At 44.1% G+C, this 21138-nt stretch overlaps 1 protein-coding gene across 6 annotated transcripts in view; it reads right to left on the reverse strand.

Annotated features, from left to right (window-relative positions):
• Positions 1 to 21138, reverse strand: part of SEMA6C (semaphorin 6C) — a 232948-nt gene that overhangs the window by 34631 nt on the left and 177179 nt on the right. For all 6 annotated transcript variants that reach the window (XM_073567003.1, XM_073567007.1, XM_073567005.1 and 3 more), the window contains 2 exons: positions 1263 to 1450; positions 803 to 917 (listed from right to left, as the gene is read on the reverse strand). In XM_073567003.1, coding sequence (XP_073423104.1) covers positions 803 to 917; positions 1263 to 1371 — 224 coding nt within the window. In that variant the 5' untranslated portion in view covers positions 1372 to 1450. The remainder of the gene's footprint in view (positions 1 to 802; positions 918 to 1262; positions 1451 to 21138) is intronic.

Raw genomic sequence — 21138 nt, forward strand, 5'->3', positions numbered from 1 at the left:
TGAAAAAGGGAATGGCAGCCATTTTGTATTAGGATCAGCCACCATTTTATGTAGTTTAGCCTGAATATTCCTACACAGATTTTTTTCTATACAATATCCTATTTCCGAGATTGACGAGTACAGTTTATATGTCAAGGCATACCCGTCATTATCCCCTCAGGTGGGAAAAAGGAAATCTGCGCTCTGTGCTTTAATTATACACATTTTCTTCATCTGCGACAATGATGAATCGTCCAATTACAAAGATAAATTTTGTGTTGAAAAATGGCTTCATAAAGATTTCCGCATTGGGCCAGCAGGCCTGGCAACCCACCCGCTTCTGACCCACACACCCAACCCGGATCAAAATGACACCATGAGCATTTGTGTGGGTATTTCATTTAGTAGACACCCAGATGATTATTTTTTTTAGAATTTATGGCGGTATTTTTGCTATTTTAGAAACATAAATACTGTTATTTGGCACCTATATGGAACTTTTTTTTTTGTTCTTTTTTTGACACTGTATGTTGGTATAAGTTAACCTTTCAGTATTTATTTTAGTATGGCATGGCACTGAACTGTGACCACTGGAAGGCGGTATTATTTGGCCAGTACTACAATAAGACAAAGTAGTAGACGAGGCTGATTTGTCAGGGTTCTGGCAGCAAACCTAAGAATGCAAGGACCCTTAATTATCACGATTGGTAAAGACCCAGATGTCGAACCCTTAGCAAAACCCTCGCAAAATAAAGAAAATCCAGTTTCCGTTGAGTCCTGTTTATGGGAATGGTGTGACAACCAAAGTATTGTCAATACTCACCTTGCCGCAACAAACAAGGTCTGGTTGAGCTTCAGCATCTTCTGAAAGTCCAGGCCAAGATGTGCAGAGTCGTGATCAGTGGTCAACCCACGAAACCATGGATAAGCCTTTGTACCTTCAGGATAGAGAAGCAGATGTTAATGAAGGAAAAGTTTATTTTGACTTTGTCTCCATATTTATAAGGTTTATGGGACAGAAGAATCGTTAAGAATGTTTTTAGGATGTCCAGAATCAACAGGACATAGTGCAATACATAGATTCAACAGGAAAAAAGCACAAACAAGAGCAGCACCCTGATTAAGGGGACGGACAGTCTGAAACGCGTAGTGCAACTAAAACTATTCTCTCCTCCTGGTCTGGTTTGACTTCTTTCTTGCAGCGCCCGGAAGACACCAGCCATTTTCTTTCCTATTCCTGTTCATACATAGATTGAAGACTTTTTTGAAAACATAGGACTTACTTCCACTATCGATGGTCCTTAGGGCACCCAGGTCTTTAGGGAACACGAGTGAGGAGGACGCTGGACATTTGACAAGGAGAAGAACCAGTGCAAGAAGCAGATGGGACATTCTTATCCTCTTCCAAAGTAACAGAAATGAGAGGGTGGTATCCGGGTATTAGGGGATATTCATTATGATCCAAGAGGCTCTGAAATAAGAACACAATAGAAGCACTGATTAGAGTGGAGCGAGGACATATTGTTTCACACATGTGGATGGGATTCTACATGGTCTCACCTTGTCATGGACCAACACTCCCTTCCCCTTAAAATGTATAGTATTTCAGTGTACAAACCAGTATTTGTATAGCAGTGATAACAGGTGTAGTACATATATCTGGTCAACACTTGAATCCACCCACCAATTTTAGAAAAATTAGGTGCACACATCTTGCCCTCCATTTTTACCAATTAAAGGGGTTGCCCGGGCTTTTCACATAATCTCAATACATATCTGGGCTGCAGAATTATGACAATAAGTAATTTACTTTCTGTCACTAGTTTGCACGGTTTTCTAGATATTCTGAACAGAACGTCCGGGGGGGGTGTTATGGCATTGAAATGAGGACTAGTCGTAACCTCCTACTCTACTCCAAACATGCCCTCTATAGCAACAACCCCACCCTCCATAGCTACAGGCCCTCCCCATCCACATGAAGCAGCCCTCATCACACAGTAACAAATTCTTCCCCTCCAGCAGCCTCAGTGCAGAGAGCAGAGAGTTGCTCCTCCCCCAGACACATGCTGAACAGTGATCTATGGAAAGTGAAACTAGTGTCACTGATGTCTTCACACAGCAGCAGATTTGGTGCAGTGTTTGTGTGAGCACAAATACTGATGGGCGCAGCCTGTCCAATCAGCAGCTGTAACAGTGTGAAGTGTTGGGGGGTCTATGTATGTATGTATTGTGCTGCTTTCACAAATACAGGATCACTGCTGTGTTCTTTCCAATGCTGGAATGATGATAAAGATGAGTGCTGGTGCAGTTTACTGCCAGACAATGAGTGGGCAGTGGGTGGTGCTGGTCACTGGAGCTTGCTGGGAGTTTGGTGGAGCTTTGCACATACACTGCACCAAATCTGCTGCTGTGTGAAGACATCAGTGCCACAGAGCTGTCTCATTCACACAGCAGAGGCTTTGTCACAGAACAGATTACATCAGTGACTGCCATCCCCTGTGCAGATTAGAAGCTGCCGACCCCCATCACTGGCCATCACACAGTCTGTTCTCACTGCTGCCAGCAGCCTGGGACAGTGAGGGAAGGAATTACTGATAATGAGTTATGTATTGTAATCATGGAGTGGCCCAGAATACAGGACGATTTTCCCTCCTCACTAGTTTCACTTTCCATAGATCACTGTTCAGCGTGTGTCTGGGGGAGGAGGAGCTGGGTGGTCTGCTCTCTGCAGTGAGACTGCTAGAGGGGGAGGATTTGTTACTGTGTGATGAGGGTTGCTTCATGTGGACGGGGATGCTATAGAGGGCATGTTTGGAGTAGAGTAGGAGGTTACGACTAGTTCTCATTTCAATGCCATAACACCCCCCCTTGGATGTTCTGTTCAGAATATCTAGAAAACCGTGCAAACTAGTGACAGAAAGTAAATTACTTATTGTAATAATTCTGCAGCCCAGATATGTACTGAGATTATGTGAAAAGCCAGGACAACCCCTTTAAGGCTGTACAGAACCCAATTCGATCAATCTGGAACTCAAGAAGTGGTCCTTCAGAGGACTCATGGGGACTGACTGTCTTGTGTTACCTTATAGGCACAGTATGGTTATCTGTAATATGAGGCACTATGGCTGTCGTTATTGAGGCATTGGATGTCTTACGGGGGAAGTTTTACTGTATTTGGTTGCTGGCTATACCTCATGAGAACAGTATGGTTATCCCTTTTGTGGGGCATCATGGTTGTCATTATGGTCTCTTACTAAGGTAGTGTTACTGTAATTGGCTTGGGAAGCTGGCTTCCCCTTATGGGCATAGTATGGTTATCTCCATCATGAGGGCAGTAGCTATTTTGTGGCCTCTTATGAGGTCACTGTTACAGTACTTGACTTTGGACACGGGTTACCCCTTATGTGCATGGAATGGTTATCTCCATTATGGGACACCATGGCTGTCATTATGGGGGCACTGAGGGACAATGTGACATGCTCTGGTATTAGAGGTGAGTGTTGTGGGCATGACAGTCTCCGTCTTACCCCTTTAATTGGAAGTGAGGGTTAAATCTATATGCACTGTCTTCAGCAAGCTCGATGCCTGCAAGAGCCCATATATGGCGGTATCATTTATCTCCACGTGTCAGTATTAATTTCACACGGCATCGTTCTGTCTCTATAGACTCATAATACGCTGGACCTCCTGAACCCCGGACTGAGGAAGCGAAGGCCTGATTAATAGGAATGTTGATCCAATCTGATATTACGTCTGTATCGTGTATTTATTAGCAGCTTGCTGCCCCTCCTACGCTCCACGATGTCACTTGACCGGCCGCCTCGGCTTTATCATTCAGCACAAACAGAAGAGGCCGATAGTCAGCTAGACGTCCGCCATGACAACCAGCACTTATCCCATAAAGGGAAATCACTTGTTTGCTTGGTAACTCTCCTATTATTTAATTCTGCACGTTTCGTAAATGTCAGTGGTGTAATAATCTGCAAGACCAGTCCATGGCGCTTGTCCGCAGAACGTCGCACCACGTTATATAATGTAGTATAATGCCTTCTCTGCTTCGGTAATGATGAAACGATCAAGTGTCACCAAATTTCACAGATCGTATGCGAAGGGTAATTTGCAGTCTGAGTCCCAACCCACAGCCATTGAAAGTGATCACACTGGGGGGAATGCGTTTCCTGTTTTTGACATCCTCCCGGTGAGAAAAGCGCAACACGTGGAAGCAGTGAGAAGCGGGGAAGGGTAGAAAATCACTCCCTGTTATTACCCAGCAGATGGAAGGAAATGGAGAGGAAATTAACCCTAAAAGCACGCAGGCCCATCCCCCGCCCCTTCTCACAGATTATAATTTCAGGCCATTTATGAGTCCCAAATTGAACGAAAATTGGTCTTACAGGCGATGGCGGAGTGGTGTCTTGTTGTAGATAATTGGGTACTGTCTGTGGGGGGTTAAGGTAGAAACAGAGAATGGACAAAAAGGTAGAAGCTGGCAGAGAAACACATGGCTGTAATAATACAGAATCTGGTTACGGCGTCTAAAGGTAGCAAGTCCAGTCTGTGATACCAATTGTTAGCAAGGAATTGACAGTCTACAGTAGCGCTGGTTGCACATATTCATATATGACGATGGTGCCCGAGTATTAAACTGAGACCGCCATACACGAAAGATCCCTTTAAATGTGAGTGTCCAACAATATGAAACACAAAGAGCCGCAGCTACTGAGAAACCATTGCCATTGCCAAGTGCAAGGATGATGAAGCTGTCAAAATGATGGCTCCTCTGTTTTACACCCCCTTGCGCTTATAGATGTAAGGTTTAAAGAAAAATCTACCATACTGCAGTTTTTTGTTTTCACCCTCTTGCACTCACAAAATTATGGTGAAAAGAAAAGTCTGTCATATGATGACTTTTTTTTTTCACCCCCTTATACTCACTGATCTAAGGATAAAAGAAAAACTGTCATATGATGGCTGCTCTGTTTTCGCTCCCTTGCGCTCAGAGAATTATGTTTAAAAGAAAACTGTGACATGACAGCTGCTCTGTTTTTACCCTCCTGCACTCACTGAGCTACAGTTAAAAGAAACCTCTGTCATAGGATGGCTTCTGTTTACATCCCCTTGCACTCACAGAGATAAGGGAAAAAGCAAACTGTCTTCTGACATTTGTTTTGTTTTCAGAGAGATATAAACCAGGACCAGGGCACAAAATCCCAGAGAGAGACCTTCTGGGGAACATGTAGAACATGCTCCTTAGACATGTTCTAGGGCAGAAAAAGCCCTACATAGTGATTAACCGTCGCACGCCGAGTGAACCGCCACACAACCAGCTCTACCTTCTCCCTCGTGGCCAGGGTCCTCTCTCCTTCTGTACCTAGGTGTGTCTTGTATTGCTCATGTTTATTGTACTTGTCTATATTTGCCCCTTTCACATGTAAAGTGCCATGGAATAAATGTCACTATAAAAATGTATAATAATAATAATTAAGCACATAGGTCACTTTTGAATAGGTTCAACCATGAATACCGGTAAATTGTAAAAAATAATTCACATTTTTCAACTTTTTACTAAAAGGTCGTTGAGTCATATATTGGAGGTTTCAACTTTGAGAAACTAAGGTCAGTTTCACACATCCATCTTTCAAATCAGTTGTTAACCGCCAAAATGGCGGAAAACGGATCCGTTGGCGGACTGATAGGAAAGTGTGGCACCGGACCGTTGTTCAGACGGATCCGTCGAAGGCTGAATTTTAAAGGAACCCGTGCCCAGAGAGAGAGAGAGAGAGATCCGCCAGACCGGGATTTAGGGTTAAATTTTCGGCAAAGGCAACTCTTCCAGGCATGCGCAGTGTACAAATGCGGATCCGGCCAGCAAAAAAACGTTTCACTGTCCGTCCTGTCATGTCAGCGGACACCAACATTTTGGCGGATCCGTAAAAAAACGGATCCAACGGATGACCATCTGTCAAGATCCGCCGATAATGCAAGTCAATGGGAAAAAAAACGGATCCGCCAAGAAAAATGGCGGATCCATTTTTTTTTTGCAAAACGGCGGATTTTGACTGATGGAGACAAACGGATGTGTGAAACAGGCCTAAGTCTTAGACACTTGTGTTATGTATCTGACCTTTTCCATAAACAGCTGCTACGAAAGGTCCAGTTACATAATCGGTGTCAAGTTAAAGAAGACTAAGAGTCACAGGCTGGAGTAAAAACATTTTATCTTGTTGAACTTGGTGTGTCACCGCCATATTGTGAACTTATTTGAGAATCACATTAAAGCAAGCCTGTCACATAATGATCAGGTCCTTAGTAGTGTGACGTCAAAGACTTTATAGCAGCTAATCGAAAAAACCCAAATCAACAGTGAAATTATTAAATCCCAATCTAATTAACTAATGAAATTACCAGATGATACATTCATCTCCTCCAAAATAAGCTGTGAAATCGATGTCATGTCTTGCAATTAATAGATTAAGAGATTTGCTTTGGTGGTAGAGTGTAAAAGGTTTTATATTTTTAGATCACATTTAGATCACCCAAGGAGCAGGTCCAACATTGGGTGATAAAGTCACTTATTTAGTCCTAAAGATCTATAATACTATAACTACTATAATACTGCTCCCTACGTACAAGAATATAACTACTATAACACTGCTCCTATGTACAAGAATATAACTACTATAATACTGTCCCCTATGTACAAGACTATAACTACTATAATACTGTCCTTACGTACAAGAATATAACTACTATAATACTGCCCCCTATGTACAAGAATATAACTACTATAATACTGCCCCTATGTACAAGTATATAACTACTATAATACTGCCCCCTATGTACAAGAATATAACTACTATATTACTGCCCCCTATATACAAGAATATAACTACTATAATACTGCTCCTATATACAAGAATATAACTACTATAATACTGCTCCCTACGTACAAGAATATAACTACTATAATACTGTCCCTACGTACAAGAATATAACTACTATAATACTGTCCCTATGTACAAGAATATAACTACTATAATACTGCTCCTATGTACTAGAATATAACTACTATAATACTGCTCCTATGTACAAGAATATAACTACTATAATACTGCCCGCTATATACAAGAATATAACTACTAAAATACTGCTCCTATGTACAAGAATATAACTACCTTACTATAATACTGCCCCTATGTACAAGAATATAATTATTATAATACTGCTCCTATGTACAAGAATATAACTACTATAATACTGCTCCTATGTACAAGAATATAACTACTATAATACTGCCCGCTATATACAAGAATATAACTACTAAAATACTGCTCCTATGTACAAGAATATAACTACCTTACTATAATACTGCCCCTATGTACAAGAATATAATTATTATAATACTGCCTACTATGTACAAGAATATAACAACTATAATACTGCCCCCATGTACAAGAATATAACTACTATAATACTGCCCCTATGTACAAGAATATAACTACTATAATACTGCCCGCTATATACAAGAATATAACTACTATAATACTGCTCCTATGTACAAGAATATAACTACTATTATACTGCCCCTATGTACAAGAATATACAGTTGTGGCCAAAAGTATTGACACCCCTGCAATTCTGTCAGATAATACTCAGTTCTTCCTGAAAATGATTGCAAACACAAATTCTTTGGTATTATTATCTTCATTTAATTTTTCTTAAATGAAAAAACACAAAAAGAATTGTCCTAAAGCCAAATTGGATATAATTCCACACCAAACATAAAAAAGAGGGTGGACAAAAGTATTGGCACTGTTCGAAAAATCATGTGATGCTTCTCTAATTTGTGTAATTAACAGCACCTGTAACTTACCTGTGGCACCTAACAGGTGTTGGCAATAACTAAATCACACTTGCAGCCAGTTGACATGGATTAAAGTTGACTCAACCTCTGTCCTGTGTCCTTGTGTGTACCACATTGAGCATGGAGAAAAGAAAGAAGACCAAAGAACTGTCTGAGGACTTGAGAAACCAAATTGTGAGGAAGCATGAGCAATCTCAAGGCTACAAGTCCATCTCCAAAGACCTGAATGTTCCTGTGTCTACCGTGCGCAGTGTCATAAAGATGTTTAAAGCCCATGGTACTGTGGCTAACCTCCCTCGATGTGGACGGAAAAGAAAAATTGACAAGAGATTTCAACGCAAGATTGTGCGGATGTTGAATAAAGAACCTCGACTAACATCCAAACAAGTTCAAGCTGCCCTGCAGTCCGAGGGTACAACAGTGTCAACCCGTACTATCCGTCGGCGTCTGAATGAAAAGGGACTGTATGGTAGGAGACCCAGGAAGACCCCACTTCTTACCCCGAGACATAAAAAAGCCAGGCTGGAGTTTTCCAAAACTTACCTGAAAAAGCCTAAAACATTTTGGAAGAATGTTCTCTGGTCAGATGAGACAAAAGTAGAGCTTTTAGGGGAAAGGCATCAACATAGAGTTTACAGGAGAAAAAAAGAGGCATTCAAAGTTAAGAACATGGTCCCTACAGTCAAACATGGTGGAGGTTCCCTGATGTTTTGGGGTTGCTTTGCTGCCTCTGGCACTGGACTGCTTGACCGTGTGCATGGCATTATGAAGTCAGAAGACTACCAACAAATTTTGCAGCATAATGTAGGGCCCAGTGTGAGAAAGCTGGGTCTCCCTCAGAGGTCATGGGTCTTCCAGCAGGACAATGACCCAAAACACACTTCAAAAAGCACTAGAAAATGGTTTGAGAGAAAGCACTGGAGACTTCTAAGGTGGCCAGCAATGAGTCCAGACCTGAATCCCATAGAACACCTGTGGAGAGATCTAAAAATGGCAGTTTGGAGAAGGCACCCTTCAAATATCAGGGACCAGGAGCAGTTTGCCAAAGAAGAATGGTCTAAAATTCCAGCAGAGCATTGTAAGAAACTCATTGATGGTTACCGGAAGCGGTTGGTCACAGTTATTGTGGCTAAAGGTTGTGCAACCAAGTATTAGGCTGAGGGTGCCAATACTTTTGTCTGGCCCATTTTTGGAGTTTTGTGTGAAATGATCAATGTTTTGCTTTTTGCTTCATTCTCTTTTGTGTTTTTTCATTTAAGACAAATTAAATGAAGATAATACCAAAAATACCAAAGAATTTGTGTTTGCAATCATTTTCAGAAAGAAACTGAGTATTATCTGACAGAATTGCAGGGGTGTCAATACTGTTGGCCACAACTGTAACTACTATAATACTGTCCCTATGTACAAGAATATAACTATTATAATACTGCCACTATGTACAAGAATATAACTACTATAATACTGCCCCTATGTACAAGAATATAACTACTATAATACTGCCCCTATATACAAAATAACTACTATAATACTGCCCCATGTACAAGAATATAACTGCTCTAATACTGCCCCTATGTACAAGAATATAACTATTATAATACTGTCCCTATGTACAAGAATACTATAATACTGTCCTATATACAAGAATTTAATTACTATAATACTGTCCCTATGTTCAAGAATATAACTACTATAATACTGCCTCTATGTTCAAGAATATAACTAATATAATACTGCTCCCTATGTACAAGAATATAACTACTATATTTCCCCCTATGTATAAAGATATAACTACTATAATCCTGTCCCTATGTACAAGACTATAACTACTTATAATACTGCTCCCTATGTACAAGACTATAACTACTAAAATACTACCACTATGTACAAGAATATAACTGCTATAATACTGTCCCTATATACAAGAATAAAACTACTATAAAACTGCTCCTTATATACAAGAATATAACTACTATAATACTGCCCCTATGTACAAGAATATAACTACTATGATACTGCCTCCTATGTATCAGAATATAACTACTATAATACTGCTCCTATGTACAAGAATATAACTACTATAAAAACTGCCACTATGCACAAGAATATAACTACTATATTACTGCCTCTATGTGCAAGAATATAACTACTATAATACTGCCTCCTTGTAAAAGAATATAACTACTATAATACCGCCCCTTATATACAAAAATATAACTACTATAATACTGCTCCTATGTACAAGAATACAACTACTATAATACTGCTCCTATGTACAAGAATATAACTACTATAATACCGCCCCTTATATACAAGAATATAACTACTATAATACTGCCTCTATGTACAAGAATATAACTATTATAATACTGTCCCTATATACAAGAATATAACTACTATAATACTGCTCCCTATGTACAAGTCTATAACTACTATAATACTTCCCAAATGTACACTGCTCAAAAAAATAAAGGGAACACAAAAATACCACATCCTAGATATCTTTGAATGAAATATTCCAGTTGCAAATCTTTATTCATTACATAGTGGAATGCGTTGAGAACAATAAATCATAAAAATTATCAATGTAAATGCAAATGAATATCCCATGGAGGTCTGGATTTGGAATGATACTCAAAATCAAAGTGGAAAATCAAATTACAGGCTGATCCTACTTCAGTGGAAATGCCTCATGACAAGGCAAATGCTCAGTATTGTGTGTGGCCTCCACGTGCCTGTATGACCTCCCTACTGTACATCGCCTGGGCATGCTCCTGATGAGGCGGTGGATGGTCTCCTGAGGGATCTCCCCCCAGACCTGGACTAAAGCATCTGATAACTCCTGGACAGTCTGTAGTGCAACGTGATGTTGGTGAATGGAGCGAGACATGATGTCCCAGATATGCTCAATTGGATTCAGGTCTGGGGAACAGGCGGGCCAGTCCATAGCTTCAATGCCTTCATCTTGCAGGAACTGCTGACACACTCCAGCCACATGAGGTCTGGCATTGTCCTGGATTAGGAGGAACCCAGGGCCAACCGCACCAGCATATGGTCTCACAAGGGGTCTGAGGATCTCATCTCGGTACCTAATGGCAGTCAGGCTACCTCTGGCGAGCACACGGAGGGCTGTGCTACCCTCCAAATAAATGCCACCCTACACCATTACTGACCCACTGCCAAATCAGTCATGCTGAAGGATGTTACAGGCAGCAGATTGTTCTCCACGGTGTCTCCAGACTCTGTCACATCTGTCACATGTGCTCAGTGTGAACCTGCTTTCATCTGTTAAGAGCAAAGGGCGCCAGTGGCGAATTTGCCAGTCCTGGTGTTCTGTGAAAAATGCCAAGCGTCCTGCACTGTGTTGGGCTGTGAGCACAACTCCATCTGTGGACATCGGGCCCTCAGACCATCCTCATGGAGTCGGTTTCTAACCATTTGTGCAGACACATGCACATTTGTGGCCTGCTGTAGGTCATTTTGAAGGGCTCTGGCAGTGCTCCTCCTGTTCCTCACTGCACAAAGGCAGAGGTAGTAGTCCTGCTGCTGGGTTGTTGCCCTCCTATAGCCCCCTCCACGTCTCCTGGTGTACTGGCCTGTCTCCTGGTAGCGCCTACAGCCTCTGGACACTACGCTGACAGACACAGCAAACCTTCTTACCACAGCTCGCCTTGATGTGCCATCCTGGATGGGCTGCACTACCTGAGCCACTTGTGTGGGTTGTAGAGTCCGTCTCATGCTACCACTAGTGTGAAAGCACAACCAACATTCAAAAGTGACCAAAACATCAGCCAGAAAGCATTGGTACTGAGATGTGGTCTGTGGTCCCCACCTGCAGAACCACGCCTTTATTGAGGGTTTCTTGATAATTGCCAATAATTTCCATCTGTTGTCTATTCCATTTGCACAACAGCATGTGAAATTGATTGTCAATCAGTGTTGTTTCCTAAGTGGACAGTTTGATTTCACAGAAGTTTGATTTACTTGGAGTTATATTCTGTTGTTTAAGTGTTCCCTTTATTTTTTTGAGCAGTGTATAAGGATATAACTACTATAATACTGCCCCTATGTACAAGAATATAACTACTATAATACTGCCCCTATGTACAAGAATATAACGACTATAATACTGCTCTTTCGTACAAGAATATAACTAATATTATACTGCCCCTACGTACAAGAATATAACGACTATAATACTGCTCTTTTGTACAAGAATATAACTACTATAATACTGCCCCTATGTACAAGAATATAACTACTATAATACTGCCCCTATGTACAAGAATATAACTACTATAATACTGCCCCTATGTACAAGAATATAACGACTATAATACTGCTCTTTCGTACAAGAATATAACTAATATAATACTGCCCCTACATACAAGAATATAACGACTATAATACTGCTCTTTTGTACAAGAATATAACTACTATAATACTGCCCCTATGTACAAGAATATAACTACTATAATACTACTCCCTATGTACAAGAATATGACTACTATAATACTGCCCCTATGTACAAGAATATGACTACTATAATACTGTCCCTATGTACAAGAATATAACTGCTATAATACTGCCCCTATGTACAAAAATATAACTACTATAATACTGCTCCTATGTACGAGAATATAGCTACTATAATACGGTTCCTATATACAAGAATGTAACTACAATAATACTGTCTCTTATGTACAAGAATATAACGACTATAATACTGCCCCCTATGTACAAGAATATAACTACTATAATACTGCTCTTTTGTACAAGAATATAACTACTATAATAGTGCCTCCTACAGCTCTGGCAAAAATTAAGAGACCACTTTCAAATGTTCAATTTGTCTGATTTTTCTCTTTATAGGTTTATGTTTTTGAGTAAAATGTAAATTGTTCTTTTAGTCTATAAATTTCTGACGTCTCCAAATTTCCAAGCAATAAATTTTGTATTTTTGTTCTGACAAATAAAATGGTCAAAATAAAAAAAAAACCCAGTGCTTTCAGACCTCAAATAATGCAAAAACAAGTTCATAATAATTTAGAAACAAAAATACTGTTTTAACTCAGGAAGAGTTCTGAAATCAATATTTTGTGGAATAACCATTTTTTTAAAAACAACTTTCATGCGTCTTGGCATGCTTGCAATCAGTCTTTCACAATGCTTCTGGCGCAAAAATGTAAGCAGATCTTCTTTGCTTGATGGCTTGTGACTATCCATCATCCTCTTGATTACATTCCAGAAGTTTTCAATGGGGTTCAGGACTAAACATTGGGCTGCCCATGACAGGGTTTTGATGTGGTGGTCTCAGTAGCGTAGCTACCGGGGGGGCAGAGGGGGCAGAGGGGGCGGTCGCCCCGGGCCCCGAGCTCTGAGGGGCCCACTGAGCTACGCTACTATAACTGTATCGGCATGCACAGCACGCCCATACAGTTACATTCTGCGGCAGAGCAGGGAGAATCGATCTCCCTACTGTGCCGCCCAGCCGCTATGGGCCCCTGAAAAGGCGGTGGGGGGCCCCGGTGCCAGCAGTGGGCCCCCCACCTCACAGCCAGCAACGTCGTCCTGAGCTTTTCTCTGCGCACAGGACCTGTGATGAGGTCACGGGAGGGGTGGAGTCAGGGGGTCACATGATCAGGGGCTTCAGCACAGGGCTCTGCTGTGCTGGTTGTCATGGTGCTGGATGAGGTGAAGTAAGTTTCTGAGTGGGGTCAGGATTGGTTTACAGGGTGGATGTAGCAGAACTGTGTGTGTATGAGGTGTACAGAGCGGAGCCGTGTGTGTAGAAGGTGTACGGAGCAGAGATATGCATGTATGAGGTGTACAGAGGAGCGGAGCCGTGTGTGTATGGGGTGAGCAGAGCTGTTTGTGTAAGGAGTGGAGCCAAGTGTGTATGGGGTGTACAGAGCAGAGCCGTGTGTGTACGGGGTGTACAGAGCAGAGCCGTGTGTTTGACAGCGTGTACGGAGTGGAGCCATGTGTGCAAGGTGTACGGATTTGAGCCGTATGTGTACGAGGTGTATGGTGCAGAGCCGCGTGTGTACGGGGTGTGCGGAGCAGAACCGTGTGTACAAGGTGTACAGAGCGGAGCCAGGTGTGTACAAGGTGTACGGAGCGGAGCCGCATGTGTACAGTGTGTACGGAGCAGAGCAGTGTGTGTATAGGGGGTGTGGAGCAGAGCCGTGTTTGTATAGGGGGTATCAGGTGCAGTAATAGGGACACATACGGCAGCAGTGGCTCAGTATTGGGGTATCAGGTGCAGTAATAGGGACACATACGGCGGCAGCAGCAGCTCAGCATTGGGGTATCAGGTGCAGTAATGGGGACACATACGGCTGCAGCGGCTCAGCATTGGGGTATCAGGTGCAGTAATAGGGACACATACGGCAGCAGAGGCTCAGTATTGGGGTATCAGGTGCAGTAATAGGGGCACATATGGCAGCAGCGGCTCAGTATTGGGGTATCAGGTGCAGTAATAGGGACACATACGGCAGCAGAGGCTCAGTATTGGGGTATCAGGTGCAGTAATAGGGACATATACGGCAGCAACGGCTCAGTATTGGGGTATCAGGTGCAGTAATAAGGACACATACGGCAGCAGAGGCTCAGTATTGGGGTATCAGGTGCAGTAATAGGGACACATACGGCAGCAGCGGCTCAGCATTGGGGTATCAGGTGCAGTAATAGGGACACATACGGCAGCAGCCGCTCAGCATTGGGGTATCAGGTGCAGTAATAAGGACACATACGGCAGCAGAGGCTCAGTATTGGGGTATCAGGTGCAGTAATAGGGACACATACGGCAGCAGCAGTGGCTCAGCATAGGGGTATCAGGTGCAGTAATAGGGACACATACGGCAGCAGCGGCTCAGTATTGGGGTATCAGGTGCAGCAATAGGGACACATACAGCAGCAGCGGCTCAGCATTGGGGTATCAGCAGGATGATGGGTTTGTGCAGGTTGGGGATACATGGTGATGGGGCTGGAATATGAGAAGTGAAATGTGTCATTGTTGTATTCTCTGTAGCCGAGTCCTGGCTGGAGGAGTTGTCATGTCGGTCTGGGCTAGATGGAAAAGACGTGAAAAGTGACCGATTCCATCAGAAAGAACGTCAGCGGTAAGTCACCATCTATACCTGTGCAGTAATCACATATGTTTTGTAGGACTGGTATTTACCACTGACCATATTGCGGTAATATCCATGTTGGTCTTTACATAGGGATTATTTTCAGTAACAGCGCAGTTATCTCCTACATCCACTATTAGGGTGTGTCACCGAGTTGTAATCAAATTTACCTAGTTAGGGGCCCACTCAGAAGTTTCGCCCCCCCCCGAACTAAAACCCTAGCTACGCCTCTGGGTGGTCTCTTAATTTTTGCCAAAGCTGTATGTACAAGAATATATCTACTATAATACTGCCGCTATGTCAGTAGCGTAGCTACTGGGGGGGCAAAGGAGGCCATTGCCCCGGGCCCAGTCACATGCAGGGGCCCACTAGGGGACATGGCCACTATCTGAGGTGTCAGGGAGAGCAGCAAAATGCTGGTTCCCCTGTTTGACAGACTCTGCAGGCTGCAGAGCCTGTCTATGTGTGCAGTGAACGGTGCTGCTGTCTCACCAGAGGAGTTGCTTCCTGGCCACAAGCAGCTGCAGTTTCTGCCCTGCAGGCTCTGATTGTCTCAGGCACGCTGGGTCCTAGTGCCCTCTGTGTGGATTAAACTGGACACTTCCTGGTCCTGCCTCAGCCGCTGCCTGCAAGCGTCATGGTAAGTGGGAATGGAATTTAAAAAATTCATTCAGCTTAGGCATGTCATGGTGACTGCGGGGTAAATGTGAGAGGATGGGGGTATTGTGGGTGTAAGAGTCAGACAGGACTATAGTCGTAGCCAGAGATACTAAAGCATCAGTGTCCTGGCTTTCCCTCACAGAGAATTGCATTTCACTGTTCAGCAAACCTGCGTCTCCAGGTTCGGGTCCCTCTGGGCACTTCCCAAGTGGCGATGACCCTTCTCTGAGGCAACTTCCAGTAATTGAGACACAGTCCATGATAACGTGAAAGGTTTCTTTACTGATAATGTCACACAATATATTCACAGTTGGCACATCATAAGATACACATTTATCTTGACTTGCTTACTCTGCTTTCCCTACTTTACTGATGCTTCTATACGGCACACGTCCGGACCGGACCGTCTTAGACTGCTTCCCAGTTTCTTCCTGGCCTAACCTCACCATGCTGACAATTCCTTCTGCCTGTTTCGCCCCAGACTTGAAATCATCTACCAACCGGTTTGGCTGCCTCTGGAAAAGCATTCGGCCCATCTATACCGCTCCCTGTGAAGCTTCAGCATCCTTCTGTTCCTCACTCCAACCGACTTACACCCTAAAGGCGTCCGCCCAGGCTATGAGTCACCATATCTTCCCTCTACTGTCCTGGTCCACTGTATTGATGTCCAGTGGCTGTGGATAACATGGGCTGTCGCTGCTTAATGTTGTGTGACTGCCGAGCCGTCCTTGGCCTATAGCCCATGCGGACACTTCAGGCACCCTGGCCCCATCTGAACTAACTTCCTTTCTTCTCTAACCTTAACTCCTGAAAGCCCTTCCTACTCTTAACTCTATCCCCACTAACTGTTCTATATAGTAGAGTGCCCCCCTCTAGTGTCCAAACAAGAGCACTACGTTTTCCCTATACTATAAGTGACAAACATGAAATGCAGTAAACAATATCACAACTATGTGCAAGTAAACACAATAATATCCCACTCCAACGAGCATTTCATCGCATTCAAACAGTCCCTCACTACTTTCAAGACCACACTCGCCACAGCTAAACAAACCTACTTCTCATCTCTCATATCCTCCCTGTCTCACAACCCTAAACAGTTATTCAACACCTTCAATTCTCTCCTCCGCCCCCCAGCACCTCCTCCCTCCCCACTCATCTCAGCTGAAGACTTTGCCTCATTTTTCAAGCAGAAAATTGATAACATCAGGGACAGTTTTGGTCAACAACCCCCAGAGCCCTTCCTCCCGACTTCCCAGCCCTCCACCTTCAAAACCAACTTCTCCACCATTACAGAAGATCGACTCTCCACTCTACTCTCAAGATCACATCTCACCACCTGTGCACTCGACCCGATCCCATCCCACTTCATCCCAAACCTCACCACAGTCTTCATCCCAACCCTAACCCATCTCTTCAACCTATCACTAACAACTGGTGTTTTCCCCTCAAGCTTTAAACATGCCTCCATCACACCTATCCTCAAAAAGCCCTCTCTTGACCCATCCTCTGTATCTAGCTATCGCCCTATATCACTTCTCCCATACGCCTCCAAGCTACTGGAACAACACGTCTACCTTGAACTGTCCTCCCATCTCTCTTCTTGCTCCCTCTTCGACCGCTTACAATCTGGCTTCCGGTCACACCACTCCACTGAAACTGCCCTTACTAAGGTCACCAATGACCTCTTAACTGCCAAGAGCAAGCGACACTACTCTGTCCTCCTCCTCCTGGACCTGTCGGCTGCCTTTGACACAGTGGACCATTCCCTATTATTACAGACCCTCTCATCCCTCGGCATCACAGACTTGGCCCTCTCCTGGATCTCATCATACCTAACAGACCGGACATTCAGCGTCTCCCACTCACACACCACCTCCTCACCTCGCCCCCTATCTGTCGGAGTCCCACAAGGTTCAGTCCTAGGGCCCCTGCTGTTCTCTATTTACACCTTTGGCCTGGGACAGCTCATAGAATCTCATGGCTTTCAGTATCATCTTTATGCTGATGACACACAGATCTACATCTCTGGACCAGATATCACCTCCCTACTAACCAGAATCCCTCAATGTCTGTCCACTATTTCATCCTTCTTCTCCACTAGATATCTGAAACTCAACATGGACAAAACAGAATTCATCATCTTTCCCCCATCTCACGTGACCCCCCCTACGAACCTATCAATTACAGTAAATGACTGCCCACTCTCCCCAGTCCCACAAGCTCGCTGCCTCGGAGTAATCCTTGATGCTGATCTCTCCTTCAAACCACATATCCAAACCCTTTCCACTTCCTGCCGACTTCAACTCAAAAATATTTCACGCATCCGTTCATTCCTCACCCAAGAATCTGCAAAAACCCTAGTCCATGCCCTCATCATCTCTCGCCTTGACTACTGCAACCTCATGCTCTGCGGCCTCCCCTCAAACACTCTCGCACCCCTCCAATCTATTCTAAACTCTGCTGCCCGACTAATCCACCTGTCCCCCCGCTATTCCCCAGCTTCTCCCCTCTGTCAATCCCTTCACTGGCTCCCAATTGCCCAGAGACTCCATTACAAAACCCTAACCATGACATACAAAGCCATCCACAACTTGTCTCCTCCATACATCTGTGACCTCGTCTCCCGGTACTTTCCTGCACGCAACCTCCGATCCTCACAAGATCTCCTTCTCTACTCCCCTCTTATCTCCTCTTCCCACAATCGCATACAAGATTTCTCTCGCGCATCACCCCTACTCTGGAACTCTCTACCACAACATATCAGACTCTCACCTACCATCGAAACCTTCAAAAAGAGCCTGAAGACCCACCTCTTCCGACAAGCCTATAACCTGCAGTAACCACCGATCGACCAAACCGCTGCACGACCAGCTCTACCCTCGCCTACTGTATTATCACCCATCCCTTGAAGATTGTGAGCCCTCGCGGGCAGGGTCCTCTCTCCTCCTGTACCAGTTATGACTTGTATTGTTTAAGATTATTGTACTTGTTTTTATGTATACCCCCCTCACATGTAAAGCGCCATGGAATAAATGGCGCTATAACAATAAATAATAATAATAATAATAATAATAATAATAATAATATAGTGAAACGTAAAGACAAAATTATGGTAATACTCAGAAGGGGTAGCAGTACCATTTCATACGTGCGGTAATACATGTAAACATGTAGCAGTACCAGTTAGCAAAGAGTAACAAATACAACAAGGAACATTTTTACTTAACCCCTTTACATGGGAGAGGGGGTACAGGGCACTGCGGTTGAATGTGAGAGGATAGGGATATTGTGGGGGCTAGGGCATGGGGTAAATGTGAGAGGATGGAGGTATTGTCAGGGCACAGGGGGTGAATGTGGGAGGATGGGGGTATTGTGAGGCAGGTGGGACAGGGCACAGGGGGTGAACGTGAGAGGATGGGGTTATTGTGAGGCAGGGGGGACAGGGCACAGGGGGTGAATGTGAGAGGATGGGGTTATTGTGAGGCAGGGGGGACAGGGCACTGAGGGTGAATATGAGAAGATGGGGCATTGTGGGTTAGGGGGACAGAGCACTGGGAGTGAGTGTGAGAAGATGGGGGTATTATGAGGCAGGGGGGACAAGGCACTTGAGGTGAATGTGAGAGGATAGGGTATTGTGAGGCAAGGGGGACAGGGCAGGGGGGGAATGTGAGAGGATGGGGATATTGTGAGGCAGGGGTGACAGGGCACGGGGTGAATAAGAGAGGATAGGGATATTGTGAGGCAGGGGGACAGGGCACAAGGGGTGAATGTGAGGATGGGGGTATTATGAGGCAGGGGGGACAAGGCAAGGGGTGAATATGAGAGGATGGAGATATTGTGGGGGCTAGGGCACAGGGGGGTGAATGTGAGAGGATGGGGTATTGTGAGGCAGGGGGGACAGGGCACAGGGGGTGAATGTGAGAGGATGGGAGTATTGTGGAGTGGGGGACAGCACTGGGGGTGAATGTGAGAGGATGGGGGTATTGTGGGGTCAAAGAACAGAGCACTGAGGGGTGCATGTGAGAGGATAAACTGTTGGGGTGTGGGAGGGGAACAGGGAGGAGGTAGGGGGCTTTTATTACTTGTGAGCTCATTAATACTTTAATAATAGATTAATTTTTCAGCATTAGTATAACTAGGGCACAAACAGATGGCTGTATAAGACATGCGAGGATCGCACTGCAATCCTCGGACTGGCTGGAACCTCTCCTGATATGAGCGCGACAGCGTGATGTATTACTATGCAGTTGTCACACTCAGGTGTGGAGAGCTGACGGACAGTCCGAGGATTGCGATGCGATCCTCACACGAGAAATACATCCGTCTGTCTTCCCCCTAACAAGTATAACCATACAGTAGCCATGAGCTGCATTCTATTTAATAATTTAATAATAATCAATTTATTATTATAATAAAGTTATTAAAGGCTCGGGATAATTGTCTGTAGTCACTCAGAGACTACAGACAGAAAAATCATGATGGGGTGCGCCTGCCGTCATGAGACCCCCAAGACCACTGGTGCGATCAGGCAGTCATACGACCACGTTTACTATTTGCACATTTCGACTTGATTAGTTTGACTTCACTCAATAGAAGATAATTGGGAGAAGCCGAAAGAATCATAGAATCGTAGAGTTGGAATGAAGGGACCTCCTGGGCCATCTGGTCCAACCCCCTGCTCAAAGCAGGATTCGCTAAATCATCCCAGTCAGATGTCTGTCCAGCCTCTGTTTGAAGACTTCCATTGAAGGAGAACTCACCACTTCTCGTGGCAGCCTGTTCCACTCATTGATCACTCTAACTGTCAAAAAGTTTTTTCTAATGTCTAATCTGTGTCTACTCCCATTCAGTTTCATCCCATTGCTTCTAGTCTTTTCTTGTGCAAATGAGAATAAAGATGATCCTTCTACAATGTGACAGCCCTTTAGATATTTGTAGACCGCTATTAAAGGGCATGTCACACTAAGAGATATCGCTAGCAATATTGCTATAACTAGTGACGTTATAGCGATATTGCTAGCGATATCGCTGTGTTTGATACTTACCTACGACCGGCTCCCCCGCTGGTTATCGCTGATCGCGCGAGAACGTCCAGGACTGTTTCTCGTCGTCAGCTTCCTGCGGCGCTTCCTGCTGTGACGACGAGCGACGCATGGAGCCGGGCGGGAGGACGCAGGATCGCCTGGTGTGACAGGTAAGTAGCGACCCCCGTCCCCAGCGATGTCGCTAGTGAGATCTGCCTGTGTGGCAGCTCACTAGCGACCACTTAGCGATGTACCAGCGATCCTGACCGCGTCATATCGCTGGTCGGGATCGCTGGTACATCGCTAAGTGTGACAGTACCCTTAGTCTTCTCTCAGTCTTCTCTTTTGCAAACTAAACTTTCCCAAATCCTGCAAACTTTCCTCATAAGACAGGGTTTGCAGACCGGTCACCATTCTGGTCGCTCTTTTCTGAATTTGCTCCAGTTTGTTGATGTCTTTTTTAAAATGTGGTGCC

The sequence above is a fragment of the Dendrobates tinctorius genome, unplaced genomic scaffold, assembly GCF_039654945.1.
Source record: "Dendrobates tinctorius isolate UK_male_01 unplaced genomic scaffold, ASM3965494v1 ptg000019l, whole genome shotgun sequence".
Lineage (NCBI taxonomy): Eukaryota > Metazoa > Chordata > Amphibia > Anura > Dendrobatidae > Dendrobates > Dendrobates tinctorius.